The sequence below is a fragment of the Cannabis sativa genome, chromosome 1, assembly GCF_029168945.1.
Source record: "Cannabis sativa cultivar Pink pepper isolate KNU-18-1 chromosome 1, ASM2916894v1, whole genome shotgun sequence".
Lineage (NCBI taxonomy): Eukaryota > Viridiplantae > Streptophyta > Magnoliopsida > Rosales > Cannabaceae > Cannabis > Cannabis sativa.
The window spans coordinates 26,933,633-26,959,775 of NC_083601.1; the positions used below are offsets into that span (position 1 = coordinate 26,933,633).

The window sequence follows — 26,143 nt, forward strand, 5'->3', positions numbered from 1 at the left end:
TTGCTCTGTTTGGATGTGGTGACAAGATGGAACTCCACATACATGATGCTAGAAGCAGCATTGAAGTTCAAGAGTGTTTTTAAGTATATGGAAGGGGATGCATACTACATTAAGTATTTTGAAGAAGAAAGAGTTAATGCAGAGAAACTTGATGGCCCACCAGAAGCTAGTGATTGGAGCAATGCTGAAGTATTTGTTAACTTTCTCAAATCTTTTTATGAACTCACTTTGAAGTTTAGTGGGTCATTGTACGTGACATCAAATCTTTTCTTTCAAGAGATTTTGCAAGTTCAAGTTGAGCTCAATGATATGAAGGCTAGTAAAGATGAGTTGATAAGTAAAATGGCAGCGAGCATGCAATTGAAGTTTAACAAGTATTGGGGCAATATTGAGAAGGTTAGCTTGTTGCAGTATATTGCCTCCATTTTGGATCCAAGATTCAAACTTGATGTGGTTCTGAACGGTTTCAGATATGGTTTTTTATTTATTTCTCTTTAATTATGGATCTAATTTTATATTACTATTTAATTTTTTCTATATACATTGATTAATGTTTACTAATTAATTACTTGTTAGGTACCTCTATGAGTCAATTATAGCTGAAACAATGATCAAAAAAGTTGAAAATATGATGACTAGCTTGTATGGTTTTTATCAAAATATTGTTGTGCTGCCTAATTCTTCCAATGATCAACAAGTAACTGAAGATATTACTTCCAAATCCAATGCAAGTGGAAATTCAAGTAGCACATCATTCCTTATCAAGCTCAAGTTTGTGTCAAGTGAAGAAATCACTAATGATTTGGATGATTATCTTAATGATAGAAAGGAAAAATTACTTGAAAATGTGGACTTTGACATTCTTGATTGGTGGAAAAGGAATAGTAGTAAGTATCCTATTGTCTCTCACATTGCTAGAGATGTTTTGGCTGTTCAAATGTCTAGCGTTGCTTTCGAATCAGCTTTTTCTATTGGAGGACGAATACTTGATCCATTTAGAAGTTCTTTGTCTCTAAAGACAGTTGAGGCGTTAATTTGCTCAAAAAATTGGTTGACTTGTGAGTATGATGCTCCTGTTGTGTTGAGACAATACATGAACGAAATTGAAGATTTGGAGACTTCCGAACTAGTTGAATCAGGTAAAAAAAAATATATCATTTCACACATATAATTTTCTTTTCTTTACATATCTTACTAATAAATATTGGTTTCTAATTTGTTTCAATTTTATTTTTATTCTAGAAAAATGTATTACAACAAGCCTTTTGCATTTGTTTTGTATAATTGTGCTAGCTTTTTATATTTTGGACTATGAATAGATTGTTCTGTTATGTCTCTTTTTTTAAAAAAAAAAAAAAAACTTTTGGACTGCTTGGACTTGGACTTTTGTTTATTTGCAATTTGGCTTTTGGATTGTTGTGTTTTTTAATTGGATTTGTTTGAAACTTTCCAATATTACAGGTTATAATTAAAGATTTGAACTTTCTAATATTACAGGTTATTATATTACATGCTAATTTTTATTAACTTTGACTTTAAAATTAGAAAAAAAAAAAAAAAGTTTGGCCGGTTTGGGCGGGTTAACCCGACCAAACCGTTAGTCGTTTTGCAATTTTTTTTTTTTTTTTTTTTTTTTTTAAATTGGGCGGGTTGCACTTAAATTTTAGCAACCCGAACTTTAGATTGGGTTAGAAAATATATAGAATAAACTGCCCAAACCGACCGACGTACAGCCCTAATTTTTGTGCTCGAAAACACATGCTAGAGTATTTTTCTTCATTTTTTCCATGGCGGTGTTTGTTATAATTACGGCATCATTCCCGCAAGTTTTTGAATAGTTTATGTAACGTCCCCGCTTCAAGCCTCCATTAGGCCCTTACACCCACGGACTAATGGCTCTTATACACGAGTACGCCACTCTGGCTGCTTCCTGGACTGATGACTGACCCTACAGACCAACACGAGTGTTTCCAGCGTGCTTTGTCCTCACTCACACGCTTCCTGGGAAAACTTCCCAGGAGGTCACCCATCCTTGAAATTGCTCCAGGCCAAGCACGCTTAACTGTGGAGTTCTTTCGAGATGGGCTACCGAAAAACAAGATGCACCTTGTTGATATAGGTAGTACCAATCAATCCATTTAAGCTCTCTTCAACTATGTAGTCCCATACCTACACAGCCTCAGAATCATCACACTAGACCTTCCCCAGGCGATGTGGGATTGCACAGCTTACCCAGTATTTCCCCTTACGGATCACGGGACTATCGATCGTCACAATCACCCCGCACGGGGTCCGAGCGTCCTCGTCGACCACACTTCCGGTGGGTCGAGGCTCTGATACCATTTGTAACGTCCCCGCTTCAAGCCTCCATTGGGCCCTTACACCCACGGACTAATGGCTCTTATACACGAGTACGCCCTCGGCTGCTTCTGGCCCGATGATGACCTACAGACCAACACGAGTGTTTCCAGCGTGCTTTGTCCTCACTCACACGCTTCCTGGGAAAACTTCCCAGGAGGTCACCCATCCTTGAAATTGCTCCAGGCCAAGCACGCTTAACTGTGGAGTTCTTTCGAGATGGGCTACCGAAAAACAAGATGTACCTTGTTGATATAGGTAGTACCAATCAATCCATTTAAGCTCTCTTCAACTATGTAGTCCCATACCTACACAGCCTCAGAATCATCACACTAGACCTTCCCCAGGCGATGTGGGATTGCACAGCTTACCCATTATTTCCCCTTACGGATCACGGGACTACTGACTGTCACAATCACCCCCCCTTACGGCCCAATGGAGGCTTGAAGCGGGGACGTTACAAATGGTATCAGAGCCTTGACCCAGCCGGAAGTGTGGTCGACGAGGACGTCGGACCCCGTAAGGGGGGGTGATTGTGACAGTCAGTAGTCCCGTGATCCGTAAGGGGAAATACTGGGTAAGCTGTGCAATCCCACATCGCCTGGGGAAGGTCTAGTGTGATGATTCTGAGGCTGTGTAGGTATGGGACTACATAGTTGAAGAGAGCTTAAATGGATTGATTGGTACTACCTATATCAACAAGGTGCATCTTGTTTTTCGGTAGCCCATCTCGAAAGAACTCCACAGTTAAGCGTGCTTGGCCTGGAGCAATTTCAAGGATGGGTGACCTCCTGGGAAGTTTTCCCAGGAAGCGTGTGAGTGAGGACAAAGCACGCTGGAAACACTCGTGTTGGTCTGTAGGGTCAGTCATCAGTCCAGGAAGCAGCCAGAGTGGCGTACTCGTGTATAAGAGCCATTAGTCCGTGGGTGTAAGGGCCCAATGGAGGCTTGAAGCGGGGACGTTACAGTTTATAGTGTCAAAAATAAGTTTGAAATTTTTTAAACACGAGTGGTAAACTTGAATATTAGGAACTATGTGTTTCGGTACTGTAAACTATTCCGAATTTTTCAAAAATTTATAAAGATATTATTGTAACTATAACGAATAATGATATAAAAAAAAATTAAAAAAAAAAATATTTGGATATATAATTTCGGGCGTGAAAATTGATTAAGAAATTGTAATTAATAATATTTTCAACTTGATATTTAAACACGATAATAATAATAATAATAATATATTTAAACAATGTCATTGGATACCTGAATGGCTTAAAGGTATACCACAACTTAAAAATAAGTAGGACCAAGACCAACACTCATTAGGTGATCTCATTAAATATGTGGTCCATTCAAATTAATAAAACAATAATAACATTAACCTCTCTTGACCTCAAACAAACTTGATATCTTTATTATAAAATAAAAACAATATAATATATTAACTATCAAGAATTTGTCTGAATATTAATGTAATCATATGATTTTGGGGATTAATATAGTATCATTTTAAGTTGTCAATAAATTATTAGAACTAACTAGTCTAGTGGCGAGAGTTAGGATATCATGATAACACGACCTGAAAACAGTGCAAAATTAGTAGGTTTGGGTTTGGCATAAACAAGTATGGATCAAAATAGGTTAAACACAATTAAATATCAAGTTAACCTATTGAACTAGAAATTGACACCTTAAATACGATTAAGAGCATAGAAACAAATTTAAAATATGTTAATATGAAATTAGTTAATATATTAGTTTATTTTTTTTTTTTTTTTGAATGAAATATCAACTTTATTAAAATGAATTAGCATTTTGAATACATAAGGTTCTGAAGTTCAGAGGAAATAGGAAAATCAGAAATGCTACCACCAGCATACAATCGAGACTGCCTAGCAACATAATGTGCAACACGATTTGCTGATCGTTTAACAAAATATAAATTAACATTGGGCAAAGATAATAAAGCAGAACGACAGTCCTGAATAACTAAACCAAAAGTCGACCCCATGGTTTGAGAGCTTCGGATTGCTTGTACAGTGACTAGGCTATCCGTCTCAACCACAACATGGTCCCAATTTTTGGTTTTGATCCAACTAAGCGCCTCTTTGATTCCCAAGGCCTCAATTACTGCAGCAGAGTAAACTCCACCAAAGCAGCCTGCCCGAGCCTCCAAACAATTGCCAAAGTGGTCACGGGCCACAATGCCAAAGCCATATTGTTCTTCTCTTTCAAAAATCGCTGCATCAACGTTTAACTTGATTGTATTAGTTTCGGGTTTAGTCCAACGCTCAACTCCATCAACTTTGTTATTTAAGCATAACGATGATAGAGAGTTTTTGTCTTGAGCTTTCTTCCATTGATCAAGTGCAATTGTAGCTGATCCAACAATATTCAAAACAAAAGTGTTTTTCATTTTCCAAACAGTGTTGTTCCTGGCTTTCCAAAGGGACCAGCAAACCATAGCAACAGTTGCTATTTGTTCTGCAGTGGCCGAGGTAAATATCAGCTCTAACCAGCTGCGGAATTGGCCTCCAGGATCAAAAACAAAGGTAACTCCAACCTTTCTCCAGCAGGCAAGAGCAATGTTGCAGAAAATCAAAGCATGGGATGTGGTTTCGGGTTGAGCTTTGCACACGGGACAAACAATAGGCACTTCCACATGTCTAAAAACTAGATTGACGCAAGTGGGAAGGTTGTTTGTTGCAGCTCGCCACAAGAAGTTTTTGACTTTGGGGGGTATACACAACCCCCAAAGTTTATCCCAGAAGCTATGTTCGGTTTTAGTAAGCTGAGTTTGTTTTTGCCTTTAGAGAAGACCGTAAGCACTTTTCACAGAGAATTCTTCAGTATTCTCATACATCCAAGACCAGGAGTCACATGTAGCATTTAGATTGAGAGGAATTCCTAGGATTGCAGCAGCATCCGAGGCACAGAACATGTCCCTAACAACATCAATATCCCATACTCTAGAATCTGTTATGAAGAGCGAGTCAACATATTTATTCACTAACCCAGGATGATGCACAGATACATACGGATTCGTCAAATTAGGGAGCCACGGATGTTGAAGTATGTTAACATTTGTACCAGAGCCAATAGTTCTCCGAATGCCAGAACGCAAAAGATCTTGAGAACTCCAAATGCTTCGCCAAACAAAGCTAGAATTGTTACCCAACTCGGCAGTAAGGAAGTCCGAATGAGGGTAATATCTAGCTTTGTAAATTTTCCCCGCGAGGGAATCGGATTTGCACAAAAGCCGCCAACCTTGCTTAGCAAGCATAGCAAGATTAAAGTCGTGCAAGCTACGAAAGCCCAAGCCACCTTCAGACTTTGTAGCACACATACGATCCCAAGACATCCAAGTTATGCCTCGTCCTTTGCTTGAGGATGTCTTCCACCAGAACCGAGCCATCTCCTTCTCAATTTCAAGGCATGTACTTTTTGTTAGAAGAAAGACACTCATTGCGTAAGTTGGAAGTGATTGAACCACCGTTTTGAGAAGGATTTCTTTACCAGCACGGGAAAGAAGCTTACCATCCCAACTATTAACTCTTGCAATTACTTTATTCTTCAAGAATCCCAGTACTACATTTTTGTTTCGACCAACAATATTCGGGAGGCCCAGATACAAACTCCCTTCTGATGCTTCGGGCATGACAAGTCTATTGCAAATTTGAGTTCGATTTTCAGCACTAGTATTCGGACTAAAAAAGATTGTGAACTTGTGGAAATTAATTTTTTGTCCTGAAGCATTCTCAAAAACTTGGAGTAGATTAGAAATCCCCACAGCTGCACCAGGCGTTGCTTGACAAAACAGATAACTGTCGTCAGCAAAGAGCATATGTGTAATGGATGGTGCCCCATGAGCCACACGACAACCTTGGAGAAGATGCTGAGATTCAAATTTCTTGATAAGAGCAAAGAAGCCTTTAGCGCATATAATAAAGAGATAAGTAGATAAAGGGTCTCCCTGACGAATACATCGTGAGGGAAGGATAGGACCCATTCGATGACCATCATGCATAATAGAATAGCTTACAGATGATACACAAAACATAATTAATCTAACCCATCTTTCAACAAATCCCATTTGAAGCATCACAGCATGAAGATAACTCCACTCAACCCGATCATAGGCCTTACTCATATCCAATTTAAGAGCCATATAGCCTTTCTTGCCTTTTGTTTTTCGTTTAAGATAGTGCATGACTTCAAAAGCAACCATAATATTATCTGAGATAAGGCGTCCAGGGATGAACGCACTTTGAGTGTCTGAGATAATAAGATCAATAATATCTCTCATCCGATTAGCAAGAACTTTAGAGATCACTCTGTAGACAACATTACAAAGAGCGATAGGCCTCAAATCTCCCATTGTAGCAACATTCTTCTTTTTAGGGATTAAAACAAGATTAGTTTCATTCAACTCTTTTGGGAAGGAGCCTGAATAAAAGAAATCCTGAACAAGATTAGTTAACATATTAGTTTATTAGTAGAAACTATAATAAGTTATACATGTTAAAATGATAATTTGAACATGTTTGTTTAATTTTTTTTATGTGGGTAAAGTAGGTCTTAAATAAATCAAATATGTTAATGTGTTGTGTAACATTAACTAAAATTAATATAACATATTTAAATATTGTGCTAATTATGTCATGTCACAAGTTAAATTATTTATAATTGTATCGTATTTATATTACATTTTAGGATATATTATTTAATCATATAATGTTTATGTTAAGTATAATCGTGTCGACCTGAAACACGACACAAAGTGCCAACCCTATCAAAAGTATAGTAAGCTAATTTAAAATTTTAAAATATAATAAAAGTTAGTTTATAAAATATTATTGAAATTCTATAATACATCCTAACAATTAGGTATCGATACATTTCATTCGTGTTTTTAAAATCTAAGTGCATGTTTGACATCATAACTAAAAAACTGTTTTTTGTTTTTAAAAACTGAAAATTGTTTTTTAAAAACAATTTGGCTTGTTTGGGCTTGTTTTTTGAAAACTGTTTTCAGAAAACAAAATTACAAAAAACAAGAATTTTAGAAACAACAAAATATTGTTTTCTGTTTTAAAAACCAATTCATTATTGGTCAATATTATTTTTAAAAAACACTAACCAAACATGACTTGTTTTTAAAAACTTCAAAAACTATTTTTTGTTCTCATTTCTAAAAACAATTTTTTGAAAACAAAAAACAGAAAACAATACCAAACATGCTCTAAATAATTTTGATCTTATTTTTTTTATATAATAGTGTACATCTTAATTATTTATGACATTCAACAAAAATTTTTAAAATTTAAAATAATTTTGTTGAAAATAAATTTATTTTATTTTATATGCATATGAAGTAAAATATTTAAATATTATTTTTTTATTATATATTATTCTAAACATCTTAAATAATTAAAATATACAACAAATGGAATGCATCCATACAAGGTAAGCTATATAAAAATGAAACTATAGACATATATGAACAATCCTATATAGACATATATGAACAATCCTATATAAATGCAACGTATATATGATGAGATGATCGAATAGTTTTTATAATTCAACTGCTGGTTTCTGTGGCAATGCGCTTGCAGCTGAAATGGAAGTTGTGTCTCATGGTATTCGGTGGGCAATGGATACAGGCTGGGACGATTTTACAATTGCTTCCAACTCCAAAATTCTGGTTGAAGCTCTTCGTGACAAGAAGACCCCTGACTGGCACCAAGCGGCTGGTTTTTATTCTATTCTACAGCTTTTAAATTCATGCTCTAATTGTAATGTTGTTTTTGTGAAAAGAAATGCTATCACTTTCGCTGATGAACTTGTTAAGAATGCTAGACATTCTCATAGCGGTTCCTTGAACTGTAAAGGGGAGGGATTTCCCCCTGTGAATCCCATTCTCTTTTGGTGTTAATCTATCCGAACTGAGATTCTTTTCAAAAAAAAAAAAAAAACCTATTGATAAATGTAAGTTTCTACTAAGATGTAGATCTTTAGATCTGCAATATAGGAAATGAATTAGTGAGGTAAAGATCTGCAATATAAATTGAACGAGTAGTGAACTTGAAGACTAATATTAAAATATTTGACAATCAATTAGGATATATAATTTGAGAAATTGAATTAAATAAAATTGGCAATAACAGGGTAATTTGTGGTCAAACTTCTAATTTTGAAGTTTGGCACAATCAACTCCTAAAATTTTTGGAGTTGAACTCTCCAATCTACAAAATCGTTTTGTTATGTACTCCTTCTGTTCACTTTTGTTTGTTAAATGCCAAAATGAATTGCCACTCTCTGTACACAAGTGTACACGCAGCAAAATTTTATTGGTCCACTTAATATTAATAATTTAAATATTAAAAACTAATTTAAAAATATTTAAAATAAAATTAATTTTTTTCTTCTTTTTTCCGTTTCCCTTTTCCTTTTTTTTCTTCTTTCTTTTTCTAGAAATCCTAACTCCTTTCTCCCGCTCTATCTCTCGATTGAGCCACAACTGAAATCTATTTGCGCCATTGATCCCAAACCCCAACCACCACCTGCAAAGCCAAACTTCACCCACTGCCAATGACCCCGACAACCACCTATGATAACCCTGACGAAATCAGTGACCTGCAGAGAGAGAGAGAACAAGTTCGAATACAGTCAAATCTTAAAAAAATGATTTAAGGAAAAAAAAAAAAAGAAACACAACCAAACAGGGTCTCATCTTCGGCTCTGGCAACTATAGAGCTGAGGACGGCTCCAACAACCACCCACGACAAAATTCCCCCACGACCGTCGACCTACATAGGAGAGAGAGAGAGAGAGAGAGAGAGAGAGAGAGAGAGAGAGAGAGAGAGAGAGAGAGAGAGAGAGAGATGTCTTTTTTTAAAAAATGATTGACGTTGACCTAGGTTTTGAGGGGCCAGAGATCGTGAATTGTCATATGCCACCCATCGCTGGTTGTTCGACCGTCTGGGTGTTGGAAATATTTTACCAGGATCTAGATTTACTAACAAGTATGTTTCATTAACATCCTAATATGAATTTCTAAAACAATGAAATAAACACATATAAAGTTAGAAAACCTTACATTGGGTGCAGCGGAATATAATGACTCCTTCCGTTCAGATCTCTAGCCCTTGATTCCTTTCTGTAGCAGAGCATTATCAAGATCTGAACCTGGATCTCTTTCTCTCCTTCCTTGATGCTGATTCTCCTTCTTGTTGATTGGATTCTTCACAGTCTTACACATTATGATTGAGGTACCACTTGATGTGTGCGGGTACTCACTCTATCACTCAAGGCTTAATAAAATTTAAGAAGAAAAGAGAAGAAGAAGTGGCGGCTAGGTTATAGAATGGAAGGCTCAATTTTCTGAAAGTGAATTTCTTCTGACACAGTTAAGTTTGAATGTGAGCCATCACTATCTATTTATAGGTAACCACCTAGGTTTAGGTTAGATTTATTTGGCATTAAAATAATAGAAAAAATAAATGGTAAATTGCTTTAAGTGTGGCCGACCCTAGATAGTGGATAATGGGCCCACTTTGCAATTTTTGTCATTTTGTCATTTTTCTATCCCATTTTCTCAAAAACGCCAATTTTCCAATTTAACCACTTAAATGCCAATTCTAATTATTTAATAACTAAAAATTAATTATTAAATAATATTGTCATTTAATAAATTTATTAATTAGACTTAATAAAGTCTTTCGATTAATAAATAAGACCCATAATCTCTTTTCTTACAATTTTGCCCTTGCTTAGTGAAAATTCATAAACTAGACATAGTCTAATTTTAGAATTGTAATTGATTAATTAAAATCAATTAACTGAGTCTTACAAGCAGTATGGTCTCAACTAGTATGGGACCATGGGCCTATATAACCGAGCTTCCAATAAGCAGATCAAGAATTTACCAAGTAAATTCACTGACTTATTAATTCCTTATTGCATCCACGCATAGAACTTAGAATTGCATTCTCAGTCATATAGAACGCTCTATATGTTCCACGATATAGATACACAATAAATTATCCATTGTTATAATCCCAATAATCAATGATCCTCTATAGATGATTTACATTGCATATGGATAAAATTACTGTTACACCCTTTCAATGTATTTTTATCCTTAAAACACTTGCGACCTATAAATGATATTATAGTGAACTAATATGATCACTAAAATGAGCGCTCTATCATTTATCTCTATTTAGCAAGCTCGAAGGAAATCATCGTTTCACTTCTAAATACCTATAGAAGCTATAGAATCTATGATTAGCACTCCCACTCAATTGCACTACCATGTTCCCAAAATGTACGTATCACCCTGACCCAAAAGTAGGCTTAACTAACAAATCAGAGAACATGTATAATACTCTTGAGATCGAACCTAACCATGTCAGGATTAAGATCACTTGATCTAGGATCAATTAGGTGATATTGAATTGAATAGATATTACGGTAAATTTAACATATCTAATCAAAGTTCAATATCGGTCCCATCCAATGTATACTCCATACATCCGATACTGGTAAACTTTGTCAATGCCCTGGAAAGGACATAACACTTATCCAAGGTGTAAGAATACCTATCGCTGATTATCATGCCAGTCTAAATCCAGTGAACTGACAAATCAGGGAATTAAACTTTTGAACATATAAACATGATTATATTACACTGTACTGACAACACTATGATCATGTACAAATAAATATGTTCTGGACTTAATAGAATTTATACATTAAACAGTAATCATGAAATAAATCATGTGAACCATGCAACATTAAAATGTTATTTCTGATCTTTATTAACTTATTGAAATGGGTTTTATTTAGGGCACAAAACCCAACACTAGGCTGGGAAGTCCATTGTTCATCACCTCGATGGGCCTTGGGAGGTCGGGAGTGGCCATCGATTGGGCCTTGGGAGGTCCGGAGTGGCCATCGATTGGGCCTTGGAAGGTGGTTCTCGTGCAAGAACTCAGATGAAAATTTAGAAGTGCAAGAGAAAAAAAGGAAGAAGAGAGGACACTAACAGCTGGTGTTTTTTTTAAGTGACAATGTAGGACCTGAACCCTGACCTGATAATTAGGATTAGGTTTTTGGATTGGAGTTTCAGGAAGAATGAAGAAGAAGAAGAAGAAGAAAGAAGATGAAACACAGAGAGAGAGAGAGAGAGAGAGAGAGAGAGAGAGAGAGAGAGAGAGAGAGAGAGAGAGAGACTACAAAACAAAACGATCTAACAAATTGGGGAGCTAAATCTCCAAAATTTCAGTATAAAAAATTGATCGTGTCAAACTTTAAAATTCAAAAAATTTAACCACAAATTACCCTCAATAAAATAAGTTTACCATATAACAAATATTGAGTCCATCAATGACTCTTGATTAAATCAAATAGAATTTCTAATAATATTACCTAAATATTCCAACCAGGTGGACTAAAGGAAGCACTTACTCAATATTATATTCTCCTTTTTTTAAAAAAAAACAAAAAAAACAAAAAAAAAACAAAAGTACTTCTAGCTAGTAGTAAAGTTTTATAATTTTCAAGATATTTTTCAACCCTCAAAAAGAATTGTCACACGAAAAAACCAAATATGTCTTCTATTAAAACATTGATTTAACAGTACGTCAAAAAAAAAAAAAAAAAAAACATGGATTTAACAAACCTACTAAATGAAGCAAACAAAGTAAAAATTACATTTCTACCTAATTAAGTAATGATGAGAAAGGAAGAGTAAGAGAGGTTGAATATTAGTTTTATTTGTTTTTTTCTTTTTAATAAAATGTTAAATATGAGTATTTCTAATGGAGAAATACTTTAATAGTGTGTCAAAAGACTATACAAATTTATTTTATAGTAAATGTTGTATTAAATTTGACACAATATTTGTAGTGATGAAAAATTTACATCACTATAAATGTACTCTTTTTCTATTTACTTTAAATTATTTATATTAGTATATTAGTATATATTTAGTATAATATAAAAATATGGACTATTTATATTATTTTTATTATTTTATATAATAAAATTAATGATAAAGTTATTTTTTTTATTTTATTAATAATATAACAAAATAATAAATTTTACATCAAGTTTTCTCATAATGCATTGAAATAAAATACTAAAAATTGATACAAATATATCATAATATTATTTTTTTTAATAAATATAATCAAATGTTTACATATCACAATGTCATTTTTTTTTTGAATCAAAGTGATTTTATTCAAAAGCTTTTAGTAGCATCAAGCTCACTTAAAATACAATTTGACATAGAACAAGTCCCTCAATAAACACAATAAACAACCTTATTAGCAGATCGTTTTACAAAAGCTAAAGACACATTATTTAAGAAGAAATTAAAACACCACAGGTAGCACAATGTCATTTTAATTTAGATTTTTTTTTTTTTTTTTGAAAGAACCCCAGTTCGATAGATTAAAACTAAAAGGAATTGGGATTCATAGGGGGAAATCCCTCCCCTTTGTAGTTCTGCCTACTGTCTTGAGAAAGAAGAGAGGACTTAGCCAGTTCATCAACAATAGAGATACATTCTCTTTTCGCAAAAACAACATTACAACAATAAAAAGAAGACAGCAAGTGCAATATTAAGGAAAAGGAGGCTGATAACTTCCAATCCGGAGAACGTTTCGCACGGATGCCCTCCACCAAGGCCTTAGAATCCGAGACAAGAGACACATTGTCCCATTGGTTCGCAGACGCCCAGTGCAGACCCAGCAGCATAGCCTGCAATTCAGCATCAAGAGCCGAGGAACAAAGACTGCTTGAAGTGCTTATCCACCATTCATCGGAGCTTTTGGATAAGGCGATCATACCACAACCAAATTTCCCATCCTTAAACGATCCATCCACTAAAATGCATCTTTCAGTGGTAAGTCGAGGGAAGGATAAGCGATTGGTCTGCAAGGGAATCCTTTGTTTAGAGTCCAACTCCGCAATCATTTCATGGAATTTGTTGAAGATTTCCATCCTGACAGTGTCCACACTGAACCGAGAGTCAGTGTTATGTACAAGAATATTCCTGTTCTTCCATATGCAATCCATAGTCACACCAGAGAGAATTAGCATTTTGGTTATCAGAGGGGGATCCAATGAGGAACAGAGATTGCTTAAGAGATCAGCAATGTTGTCCCCGGGTATTTGATCAATTCTCACGGGTAAGGGGCCGGAAAACCACAGAGCCGAGGCAAACTTACAGCGGGCAAACAGATGGATTGGAGATTCAGGGACCGAGAGAAAAACTGGACAATCAGTAGAGAGACCCAGCCTGTCACCCGTGGGAAGAACCTTCAAACAAGCCCTCCAAATCATCATGCTCACACGCGGATGGATTTTCGAGTCCCAAATCCAATTCCACAAAGGATCAATAGCTCCGAATCGGCTCTTCTGATCCACCCAATAAGCTCCTTTAACACTGAAATTTCTAGTAGTGGATTCCTTCCAAATAAGGGTATCACTATCAGAGTTCTTGGCAATCGGAATCTCAGCTAGCCTTTTTGCCTAACTCATCACCAAACAGAAAGCACAAGTAGCCAATGTTCCAACATCTATTTCTCCGGTACATCAAGTCGGCCACACATCTAAGACATGGAGCTTTTGGTCTGATGCTCTCCACCAGATCACGAAATTGGTCATACTCAAGCCAGGGTATCCACGGTTGCCACCAGATATCGATGTCTTCACCTGAGGTAATGATCGAACAAGCCCCAGCTTGTATAGTCTTTCTAGCATTCAGAATCCCTTTCCATATAAAACTGTAAGTATTCTTCTCTTTAACTCTCCAAAAGGAGTCTCTCGGATAGTATTTCCCTTTGAAGATGTGGCACCATAGTCTGTCCACTTTGTTCGCCAGTTGCCAAGCTAATTTGGAAAGCAAAGCCTGATTGATATCTTGGAAACGGCGGAAGCCCAGGCCACCTCTTTGTTTAGTTAGATAGGCAAAATTCTTTCTTGTAGTAATTTTGTATTTTGTATTGCTTCCCACATCCCAATATTTTTTGTTAAGTGATGGCTGAAACTGATCATTCTTTTTTTGGGTTCTATTTTATGTAGCCAAAACCTCATCTTGACCTGTCATAATTTCTAAACAAACTGAGGTTTTTTTTTTTCGGGAAATTTGCGGCAAAAGTCCCCAAAAAGTTCAGTTTGATACAGATAAGTCCCCAACCTCCAAAAATAGCGGCAATAGTCCTCAAGGTCAGATTTTTTATTTGTCCGTTGGTCTCCAAGTTAACAGATCCGTTAAACCCAATTCAAATGTCACGTGTCGAAATATTATTGGTGGATGTTATTATTTTAATTTAAAAAAATAAATAAATAAATAAATAATTTTTTTAAAAAATTCTTTTTTTCTTTTTCTTTTCTTTTTTTTTTTTCTTTTTCTTTCTTTCTTCTTCGTCTTCTCAGATCCCAACCACAACCACATCACTCTCATTTCTCTCTCTCTCTTCTCAGATCGAATTAAAGCTCATATCAGATCTGAAAACATGTCTCTCTTCGTCGAGAAAACCACTGCCGGCCGTGAATACAAGGTCAGGGACCTTTCTCAAGCCGATTTCGGTCGTCTCGAGATCGAACTCGCGGAGGTCGAAATGCTAGGTCTCGTCTCATGTCGTACTGAATTCGGTCCATCTCAGCCATTTAAGGGAGCCAGAATCACTGGTTCTCTTCACATGACTATTCAGACCGCTGTTCTATCGAAACCCTAACCGCACTCGGTGCTGAGGTGAGATGGTGCTCCAGCAACATTTTCTCGACTCAGGATCAAGCTGCAGCCGCCATAGCTCGTGATTCAGCTGCTGTTTTTTGCTTGGAAAGGTGAGACTCTTCAAGAGTATTGGTGGTGTACTAAGCATGCTCTTGATTGGGGTCTAGATGGTGGTCTGGATCTGATTGTTGATGATGGTACGAATTTATATTATACATACAGATGTGGTTGTGGTTGGGGTCGTGGGGTCGGGGCTGGAGTGGGGTTAGGGCTGGCCGGAGTTAGTAGTCGGGATGTGGTGGTGGTTGGGGTCGTGGTGTTGCTCCGGTCACACTTTGTGGCTGGTTGGGGTTGGGTTGAAGAAGAAGAAAACGAAGAAGATGAAGAAGAAAAGAAAGAAAAATAAAAAGAAAAGAAAAAGAAAAAGAAAAAAAGATTTTTTTTTTAAAAATTATTTATTTATTTATTTATTTATTTTTATTTTTTTAAATTAAAATAATAACACCCACCAATAATATTTCGACACGTGGCATTTGAATTGGGTTTAACGGATCTGTTAACTTGGAGACCAACGGACAAATAAAAAATCTGACCTTGAGGACTATTGCCGCTATTTTTGGAGGTTGGGGACTTATCTGTATCAAACTGAACTTTTTGGGGACTTTCGCCGCAAATTTCCCTTTATTTTCCCTACAATTCAATGCAATTTTCAAGAGTATTGAGTAGTTAGTACTATGTATATTTTGTAAAAAAAAAAAATTACATATTCAAGTTTGACAAATTATAATTTTAAAAATTCAGCAAAAAAAAAAAAAATATATAATTTTAGAAAATGAGATTCACATCATTCCTTTGAAAATATTATTTACTTAGAGAAATGAATTTCATAATCTTTTGAGTTCATAAATTATTAAAATTTATTTTAGTATCCAAAAGAAATAGTTAAAACTTTTTATTATTTCTAAATGTAATTTTATCAAATGCACTACTCAGGATACATGCTTAGAGCACTAACATCAACGTCTTTATTTAGGTAGCGTTTGGTAATACTTTTTTAATCAGTTTTTTGTTTTTAAAAGTAGAAAAGTGAAATTGTTTTTCAAAAACATGTTCTATAAAACTGTTTTTACTTTTTAATTTTATAATTAGAAATTAAAATTTTAAAAACAAAAAGAATCACTTTCAATATTTTTTTAAACAATTTTTTTTCTTAATCAATCTTTTAGATTACGACCAGACCCGGACCCAAATCCCCTCCCCACGGCCTTGGCGCTAAACTCGGCTTTTGACTTGAACCCGAATCCGACCCCGGACCTAGACCCGACTTAAATAAAATCAAAAAATAAAAATAAAAATGAATTTTACAGAAGACACTTTTGTTTTCTGTTTTTAAAATTGAAAAGCAAAAGTGGTTATAGAACACATTTTTATTTTTTCAAAAATAAATTTTTTAAAAACAAAAATTTTACTTTCATTTTGTGATTAAAAAATTAAAAAACAAAAGTATTACCAAACGGTACCTTACTTTTCAAAATAGCTCATCAAAACTTAATTTTATTGATTTTAACTCACATTTTTGTATTACACCATACACTAGTTTTTTGTTTTGTAATCGCTTTGCGAATTCTATAGTTCATAATCTTTCCAAACTTGCTCTTTCTCTTGATGAGACAAGAGTTTAGTGATCGGGGTTACCTGAGTTTATTTAAGTCTTTGGACTTATTTTGACTTTAGCCTAATAATATATTTTTTTTTTATAAAAAAAAATAAATATATTTTTTTTTTGGCTAATCAGGAATTTTTTCTCCCGAACTTTGACATATACCAAATCATACCTCCTGAATTATTTTGGCCGTTAAAAATTCTCCCTGAACTATTGAGATTGTTAAATTTAAGGACTTTTGTTTAATTTCATTCAATTTTACTATTTCAGTGATTGTTTATGTACTAAATCATGCTCCTAGACTTTGATATCTACCAAATTATGCCCCTCAAACTTTGATATGTACTAAATTTAACAATCTTAATAGTTCAGGGGGAATTTTTAACAGCTAAAAAAATTCAGGAGACATAATTTAGTACATGTCAAAGTTCGGGGGAAAAATTGCTAATTAACCTTTTCTTTTTTTTTCTTTCTTTTTTTTTTTTTTTTTTTTTTATAAAAACTCCTTAATTTAATTATATAGAGAACTATTTTTTGTTTTCTCAAAATTTCCCCCCGAACTTTGACATGTACTAAATCGTGCCCCCTGAACTTTTTTGGCCGTTAAAAGTTCCCCTGAACTATTGAGATTGTTAAATTTAAGGACTTTTGTCTAATTTTAGTAAAAAAATTCTAACATAGATGAAAGTTCAAGCGACATGATTTAGTACATATCAAAGTTTGAGGGACATGATTTGATAGATATCAAAGTCTAGGGAGCATGATTTGGTACATAAACAATCACTGAAATAGTAAAATTGAATGAAATTAGACAAAAGTCCTTAAATTTAGTAATTTCAATAGTTCGAGGGGAATTTCTAACGGCCAAAAAAATTTAGGGAGCACGATTTAGTACATGTCAAAGTTCGGGGGAAAAATTACTAATTAACTTTTCTTTTTTTTTTTTTTTGGAGGAAATAAACTAATAAAGTATCTTTTGTATATATATTTTGTCATAAAAGCTTTATCACATAGACGCCGTTTTAGAACCTCCAAAGGCCAATCCAACACCATAATTAGATGATCAATAAATAAACAAATAAGCTATATATATATATAAAAAAAAACATGAATATACGATTATATATCTTAAAACAAAAAACAAAATATACAATGCACTTTATTTTTTTTTATATATTTTTAAAATGCACTTTTTTATGATTGAATGCATTTAAACAAAAACATATAAATTAATTAAAAAAAACATATAAATTGTACTTTGTCAAATGAAAAAAATGAAATAAAACATATAAACCGTACGAACAATATATTATTCCCATGCATACCAATTATGGAAACAGTAATATAATATTTTTTTTCTCTTAAAACTACTTTAAAAAATAATTTTAAGATTTAAATTTAATTAACAAGAATTTAACCCCAAAAAATATCTAAAAAAAGGTAAGCCGCCACCAACATCATAAACCCTAAAAGAAGCAGTTATCTCTTAACCCAACTTCATTATTTTTTCTTTTTTTAATAGCAATATTTTTTCCAATGAAAAAAGAAAATCTTGACCATTCCCTTCCATCTAAAATTGATCAATAGATCAATTCTTCATTCTCTAAATAATGATCAAATTTGGTAGAGAAAACATTTTTATCACAGTCGTTGAATAAAGGGTGTGATGTGGTGCCCACGTGAGACTCAGTAGACTCGCACCAACTCAGCTTTGTTGAGCCCTCGTGCACCACAAAGTGGCTGAAAATGGTTCTAACCTTACACGTGTCGAGATATCAAGGCGTGTAGGGTAAATATAGTCTACACCCGCGAGTAGGTGTTCCCTACCCTCGTTCCTTTTCTTTCTTAATCTGTCTGTTTATATAAATCTCAAACTAATAAACAGACGCCGTCACTTTGAGAGAGAGAGCTTCCGAAGTTTCGACCTTCATTTCCAGGGTTCAGGCAGGCTCGGCTCAGCTCAGCTCAGCTCCCCCTCAAAGCCGCCGTCAGTCACCGCCGTATTCGTATCACCATAGCCACTATTTTCGGTACAAGGTAATGTTGTTGTGGAAGAGGCACGCTTTCCCGTAAGAGAGAGAGAATCAGAGTAGTCTTATTTATTCTTCTTCTTCTTCTGATCAATCAACGGAATTAGCTGCCGAGTAAAGTATTTTTCAGATCAGAGTTTCACGTAGACCTAGGTTTCCGGCGAGTCAATTACCGAGCTTGATAAATATGGCTTCGGAGGATGTTAAACAGAGTGAATCTGCGGTTTCGACGATCGTCAATCTGGCTGAGGAGGCCAAGCTTTCGAGAGCTCGTGAGAGTGTGGTAAACGCCCCCAAGCACAACCTTGCGCTTCTCAGTATATGCAAGTCTCTTGTTGCTGGTGGAGTTGCTGGAGGAGTGTGAGTTTTTCTTTCGTTCTTCCTTTTCTCCTTTTTTTTTTTTTTTGCGTAAATATATAGATTTTATTATGGTAAGGGAAATAACATGGCTGCTCATTGGTTGATGTTGGTTGAATCATATTTCTAACAAGATTGGTTTTTTTTTTGTTTGATTGATTTATTTATCTTGGCGAAGAAATGATTATAGAATTCGGAACTGGGGTTTTCTTTTTTCTTCCTCGACGAGAAATTAATAAGATATTTTTGTTACTATTGTATAAACAAAAAGTTGATTTTTGTTGAAATTATTTAAATTTTAGAAGTAATTAATGGTAAAGTGAGATCTAATTACGTCTTTACTTGTAGCGCCTCTTGTTTTCCTCTTAGCGGTTTCAAGTAATCTAGTTAATTCTCAAAAAAAAGTATCTCAATGTTAAAATGAGGAATGACTTTACAGGGGATAAATCGACATGGTGAAATAAATCTTTTATGGTGGTTGTTTGGTTGCATCAAAAGAAATTAAAATGTTACTATTGTTTTCACGTTTCTGACGTTAATTTAAACAATCTTTTTCCCTAGCTCCTATGAATCTTTTAGAAGCAGAGATTTGCAGTGTCATAAAATGTCAAGCCAATTTCTTTTTGTAGTGACAGACAGATAATGTCCAGTATGCTATGTTGGTTTATTGATAAAAGGATGATTGATCAAGTTTTGTTTATTGTCTTGTCCAGTTTTGATTCTTAGACAGTGATGGTAGATGTTATTAAACAAAGCAAGTGTCTGATTTTCTTTTACTCTGTTTTTTTCTTCCTGAGGGATGTACAGTGCATTTCTTCTTGTCGGATTGCTATTTTTGTCTGCTTTTTAACCTTATGGCGTGGTTTATATTTTAAATGAAAGTATTATACTTGTCAATTTATACTATATGTATATATGTGTCTGTTTATAATCGAAATTACAATGCTTTAGCATGTGGAATTTTGGATCTTCATTCCTTGGTGGTTGAACGCAACTACAAAGCTTACTGTCTTAAGCAGTTTTGTCAATGCCATGCAGGTCACGCACAGCTGTTGCTCCTTTGGAACGCTTGAAAATCTTACTACAGGTTCATTTTCTTACTAATTCACGCATGTACATGCCACATTACACATTTACATTTTCCTCAGTTTTCATGTTCATATATTTTTTTGTAGATTGGCTAATCATTTAATCATCATATGCTATACAGGTCCAGAATCCCCATAGCATAAAATACAATGGAACAATTCAAGGTTTAAAATATATCTGGAGAACTGAAGGTTTCCGTGGACTATTTAAAGGAAATGGTACCAATTGTGCCCGTATAGTCCCAAACTCTGCCGTCAAGTTTTTCAGCTACGAACAAGCTTCTAAGTATGTCTTCTTCAATTATATTCATTAATTTAAGATTGAAGTTATTTTCAGTTTGTTTCTAAAGCCACTGGTACTAGTTAAATGGTTGAAATGCTATTTTCTAGTGATACAAACTGTTGAGGTGGGAGATCATCCTACTAAAGAACAGTATGCTTGATAGTTACAGTCAAGTTTAGTGTCATGTATGTCAACCAAAGTTGTGAATTGTCTTTAGAATGCTTTTTCCATATGGATTTGCAAATTATCATTTTGTTCACGGAGTTACTTTCTTGGTACCATGCAATATGGGTTTTTATTGACAGAGAAAAAGGAGTGGAAATGATATATGATTTATATAGTTGACTAATCTTTAAGAAATTATTCATGATTTTACTGAAAACATACAGTTTTCCTGAAGGTGGATTAGGGAAAGCAATATGCACAATTCTTTAGTATTAACCTCATTTTTAACTAGTTTTAGGATTTAGTGCTGAATTGTCAATCTCTGTTTATCGTTGTTCATGTATATTGAGGCAAATGCATCATTGATTTTTTCCCCCCCGAACTGATTATCACTTTTTGCTATGTTTTCTGCAGGGCAATATTGCTTATGTATCAGCAACAAACTGGCAACGGTATGCCTAGCTTTAGCATGGCAATATTTCTTGTGGTTTTTTGTTGATCTTTGGTAGTACTCATTTGTATACTTTTGTGGTTGCTATAGTTAGCTAGCTGTTGATACCTGTGACTTTATTGTAACAATGGTTATGAAGTTCAATTTCTTTTCTTTAAGTAAAAATTTCATATAAATTATGTTTAGTTAGAAACTGAAATTCAATATCCTTTCCTGCCATATCATTAATCTTTTAACATCAGAAGTTATTATAAAGCTGTCAATATTTACTTTGCCAGTTGTAATGCTTGAATGTTAAGTAGAGCATAATAGGCTGGAGATGATGTTGAATTAGGTAAAGTTAGACATTTCATTTGTGTTACTTAAACTCTATAGACACTAAGACAGAATTATATATTTCCTGGGAATATAGGATCATCCAACTCTTGTTCTTCTATTTGCAGAGGATGCTCAACTCACACCTCTTTTACGACTTGGGGCTGGAGCATGTGCTGGAATTATTGCCATGTCCGCAACTTACCCAATGGACATGGTACGGGGGAGGATAACTGTGCAGGTACTTTACTGAAGATGTAACTCTGTAAGGATAATTTGCTGCAGATGCTTCTCTCAAAGTTTTAGTCATAAGACGTGCAAATCAAATTAACAATCATGTTTGAGTCAAATGATTCATAGGGAGTTGCATTGTCTGTCAGCACTTCCATTTAACTTTATTTTCTTCCTAAATGTACAGACAGACAAATCTCCATATCAGTACAGGGGAATGTTTCATGCTCTCTCAACTGTACTCAGAGAGGAGGGCGCAAGGGCTTTGTACAAAGGATGGCTTCCATCAGTTATTGGAGTGGTAAGCAATTTTTGAACTTTGTCTCCACTGTGTGCTTGTAAGTAAGAAGAAGCAAACAAACAAAAAGAAGTTAATACCGCTAGATGATTGTTAATGCATGTAGATTTTTCCTTCTTTACACTAAATTATATCTTCGAGTGAAGCCTCTGATGTTCTTTTTGTGTAATGCTTTTGCATCTCGTTTCATTTTACTTGGTTATTGATATTATTATGGACTGGCATAGTTATATTACATCATAGCAATACCCGGATCCTTAGGTTCATTTGTTGTCAACATGCCAATGGGGTCAATAAACATTAATTGGATTCAGCCCCCAAGGCCAAGAGTACCCACCCAATCTTACACTTGAAACCCCTTTACTTTTCCCCAGCGTCTACAGAGGAAAATTCACTCGTCTGCCTGTTCCCATCTTATTGAAATTGAAAACCAGTCAGAAACTTCATCTATTCTAATGCAACCTGAAGCTGCTTCGGCTTGTGCTAGATCAGATGCACTTATAGAGGCTCTGCAATTGTTCAACAAATCACCTGGTCTGAGTGTGGTATCTGCCACTGCCATTATTGGCCAATTTATTCGGTGGAGTCGCCATAAAGAGGCTGTTCATCTCTTTTCAAGAATGCTTGCATCAAATATCAGACCCAATGAGTACACCTTTGGCACTCTATTTCCTTCATTAACTGCTTTGAGAGACATTCGTATAGGTAAGCAACTTCATGCGTGTGCTATGAAGATGGGTTTGCATAAAAATGTGTTTGTGGGAAGTGCACTTTTGGATTTTTATGCAAAATTAAGTACTATAGATGATGCCCAGAGATCTTTTGAAGATACTCAATCCCCAAATGTTGTTTCATATACGACATTGATTTGTGGTTACTTAAAGAAGGATAAAACTGAAGATGCTTGTCGCCTTTTTCAATCAATGCCAGAGAGAAACATTGTTTCATGGAATGCAATGATTGGTGGGTACAGCCAAACAGGCCACAATGAAGAGGCTCTGAATTTTTTTGTTCAGCTCCTTAGAGAAGGTTATGTACCTATTCAATCTACTTTCCCTTGTGCAATCACTGCTGCAGCCAATGTCGCATCACTTGGCATTGGCAGAAGTGTTCATGCCTGTGCTGTAAAGTTCTTGGGTAAGCCTGATGTGTTTGTTGGCAATTCACTTGTGAGCTTTTATGCAAAATGTGGAAGCCTGGAGGATAGCCTCTTGGTTTTCAATAAACTTGGGGAAAAAAATATTGTATCTTGGAATGCTGTGATATGTGGTTATGCACAAAATGGCAGAGGATACGAAGCTATAAGCCTTTATGAAAGAATGCAAGTATCAGGCTGTCGACCTAATGGTGTCACACTTCTTGGCCTGTTATGGGCTTGTAATCACGCTGGCCTTGTTAGTGATGGGTATTCTTATTTTAACAAGGCAAGACTTGAAAACCCTAGCATGCTAAAACCAGAGCACTATGCTTGTATGGTTGATTTACTCTCCCGCTCCGGGTGTTTCAGACAAGCTGAGGAGTTTATATATGATTTGTCATTTGATCCAGGAATTGGGTTTTGGAAAGCATTACTCAGTGGCTGCCTGATCCACTCTAATGTGGACTTGGGAGAATTGGCAGCACACAAAATCCTGGCTTTGGATCCTGAAGATGTGTCGTCTTATGTGATGATGTGTAATGCACATTCTGCAGCTGGTAGATGGCAGAGTGCTTCGAAAATAAGGAGAACAATGAAAGAAAAGGGAATGAAGAGGGTTCCTGGTTGTAGTTGGATTGAGATCAGAAGCAAGGTTCATGTTTTTGTTACAGGGGACAAGAATCATCAGCAGAAGGATGAGATCTATACGGTGTTGGGATGGCTTATCCAAAATGTTCAGGAGGATGAAGATTATGAATTACTTTAAGAATTTTAATCAAAATTCAGCAACGTGAATCAGGCATTATGCAACAAAGTGGATTATTACCGTTATAGGTTGAGACACACATTGCTGAGATATAGCCTGAATTGAGCATCTTTACAGTTGCTCTACTTAAGAAAAGCGATTTTGGTAGGAGTAGGAGGCATGACACTGTATTGGTCCTATATAAGTGAGTTGGCCATATCCTCTGATGTTTTTGTATAAGCCTGATAATTTACCATTAACACAAACTATGGCTCATAGGGAGATCAGCTATGCGTAGTACAATTTATTATTAACTTCATGCACTGCGAGCTATAGTGTTTACCTTTCAATTGCTTCTTCATATGCCCTTAACCTTTGCTTTCACTTCTTTTCACATGGAAACTTATCCTCATAAATTGATTGCAGGTTCCTTATGTTGGTCTCAACTTTGCTGTTTACGAGTCTCTCAAGGATTGGCTAATTACATCTAAGCCCTTTGGCCTCATTGATAAATCTGACACTGAGTTGAGTGTGACAACAAGGTTGGCATGTGGAGCTGCTGCTGGAACTGTCGGGCAGACTGTTGCTTACCCACTTGATGTTATTCGCCGGAGAATGCAGATGGTGGGTTGGAATAATGCTGCATCTGTTGTTGCTGGTGATGGAAGGAGCAAGGGCTCACTTGAATACAAAGGGATGGTTGATGCCTTTAGGAAAACCGTCCGACATGAGGGCTTTGGGGCATTGTACAAGGGATTGGTCCCAAATTCTGTCAAGGTCAGTAATCAGTGTGTGTGTGTGTGTGCATGTTCGAATTCTGTAATTTTAGGTTTTTAAGTTATGATAACTAATATATTTGATTTGATTTTCATTTATCAGGTAGTCCCGTCGATTGCAATTGCATTTGTTTCGTATGAGATGGTGAAGGAAATATTAGGAGTGGAGATCAGAATATCTGACTAGAGAAGAATGAAGTGGGAGGATATTCGTGTGTTATTTTTGTAGGAAAGGGGATAGAGAGATGGTAAAACTAGGGGTAATTTCTTTCTTTCTTTTTCTTTTGTCTTGCCAAGTTAGTAGCTGGTATTGAGTTTGTTGTTTATAAATTGCTGTCCCTTTGTTTTCTGTCTTTGTTTCCTTGTGAACACATATATATGAGTAGGTTTCAACTCCTCATTTAATATGTATGCCAATAAATGTTTATGACACTTTCATAAAATGCATTTTTGCATGCATTTCCCTCTACAAGAGTTAAATAGAGGTGAATTCTCCATTTGTACTGACTTTATATAAATTTAAGTCTCTTTCCAAATGCTTCACTTCCAACTACTCTCCACTTCTTTCTTAATATATTCTTTGGTATTTTACCTTGTAAAAATATCTCTGTAAATTTATTTACCTTTTTTTTTTTTAACTGATATTCAGTTTATGTCCATGCTAGCTATTTTGATTTATATGTAGAAAGAAATTAAAAAAAACCCTAGTATATTACTGTAGTACCATGGTTGTCACCCTAAATCTGATTTTAATTTCCTTATTCAGCTTTTTCATTGTTAGTATAGTTCTGTATTTTGAAATATGAAACTATGATTAGTATGATTGCAATGTTATGCAGTATTCACCAAAAGGTTTCGAGTCTCTTAAATAACAGTTTCCTACTAAAACTAACCTGTGTATTATTTTAAAAATATCAGATTGTTGGTTTCTTCAATAAATAAATAAATAAATAAAAAATCATATCATTAGTTAGAAAATCTAACTAATTAATTGATTTAAATTTCATTCTATGATAACAGTCTTAATAATACTAAATATTATAGGGAATTTCGATTTTATATACTTAAAATTTTTTATTATTAAACCAAAACTCTAAACCCTAAAAAAACTATGACATGTTTTTTCAAAATCCCAAAAATACCCCCCTCACAATCACCCATTCTCCCTCTGCATCATCTCTCTCTCTCTCTCTCTCTCTCTCTCTCTCTCTCTCTCTCTCTCTCTCGCATCCCAACCGCCCACCCTCACCACCACCTCCATCCTCCGACCTCCGACCTGTTGGAAATTATTTTACCAGGATCTTAGATCTACTCACAAGTATGTTGTTTAAACACCCTAAATATGAACTTTCTAAAACGATAAATTAAACACATATAAAGTTAAGAAAACCTTACATTGATGCAGCAGAATTAATGTCTCCTTCCACTCAGATCTCTAACCCTTGTATCCTTTATGTAGCAGAGTATAATCAAGATATGAGCCCGAATGTC

At 35.1% G+C, this 26,143-nt stretch overlaps 3 protein-coding genes across 3 annotated transcripts; 2 read left to right on the plus strand and 1 right to left on the minus strand.

Moving 5' to 3' along the window:
• Positions 1 to 12,828: 12,828 nt before the first annotated feature.
• On the minus strand, positions 12,829 to 14,136 carry LOC133033575 (uncharacterized). The gene is made up of 2 exons (XM_061108445.1): positions 13,993 to 14,136; positions 12,829 to 13,905 (listed from the first exon to the last, which is right to left on the minus strand). The coding sequence occupies exons 1-2, from the start codon at positions 14,134 to 14,136 to the stop codon at positions 12,829 to 12,831; spliced, it is 1,221 nt and encodes a 406-aa protein (XP_060964428.1).
• A 4,086-nt stretch (positions 14,137 to 18,222) lies between these two features.
• LOC115705555 (mitochondrial adenine nucleotide transporter ADNT1) lies at positions 18,223 to 25,188 on the plus strand. Its single transcript, XM_030632915.2, has 8 exons — positions 18,223 to 19,165; positions 20,201 to 20,249; positions 20,373 to 20,536; positions 21,113 to 21,150; positions 21,593 to 21,705; positions 21,883 to 21,996; positions 24,303 to 24,653; positions 24,756 to 25,188. The coding sequence occupies exons 1-8, from the start codon at positions 18,993 to 18,995 to the stop codon at positions 24,837 to 24,839; spliced, it is 1,086 nt and encodes a 361-aa protein (XP_030488775.1). The 5' UTR covers positions 18,223 to 18,992; the 3' UTR covers positions 24,840 to 25,188.
• Positions 22,003 to 24,080, plus strand: LOC115705554 (pentatricopeptide repeat-containing protein At5g42450, mitochondrial). The gene has a single exon (XM_030632913.2). The coding sequence runs from the start codon at positions 22,449 to 22,451 to the stop codon at positions 23,895 to 23,897; it is 1,449 nt and encodes a 482-aa protein (XP_030488773.1). The 5' UTR covers positions 22,003 to 22,448; the 3' UTR covers positions 23,898 to 24,080.
• Positions 25,189 to 26,143: the final 955 nt, after the last annotated feature.

Bases quoted from the DNA above. Each gene is read 5' to 3' on its own strand.
- LOC133033575 (XM_061108445.1), bottom strand. From the start codon at position 14,136: ATGCTAGAAAGACTATACAAGCTGGGGCTTGTTCGATCATTACCTCAG. The intron at 13,906-13,992 runs GTCTTAGATGTG...GTGATGAGTTAG, and splicing joins CATCAGACCAAAAGCTCCAT to GCAAAAAGGCTAGCTGAGAT.
- LOC115705555 (XM_030632915.2), top strand. From the start codon at position 18,993: ATGGCTTCGGAGGATGTTAAACAGAGTGAATCTGCGGTTTCGACGATC. The intron at 20,537-21,112 runs GTATGTCTTCTT...TGTTTTCTGCAG, and splicing joins AGCTACGAACAAGCTTCTAA to GGCAATATTGCTTATGTATC. The intron at 21,151-21,592 runs GTATGCCTAGCT...TTCTATTTGCAG, and splicing joins TCAGCAACAAACTGGCAACG to AGGATGCTCAACTCACACCT.
- LOC115705554 (XM_030632913.2), top strand. From the start codon at position 22,449: ATGCAACCTGAAGCTGCTTCGGCTTGTGCTAGATCAGATGCACTTATA.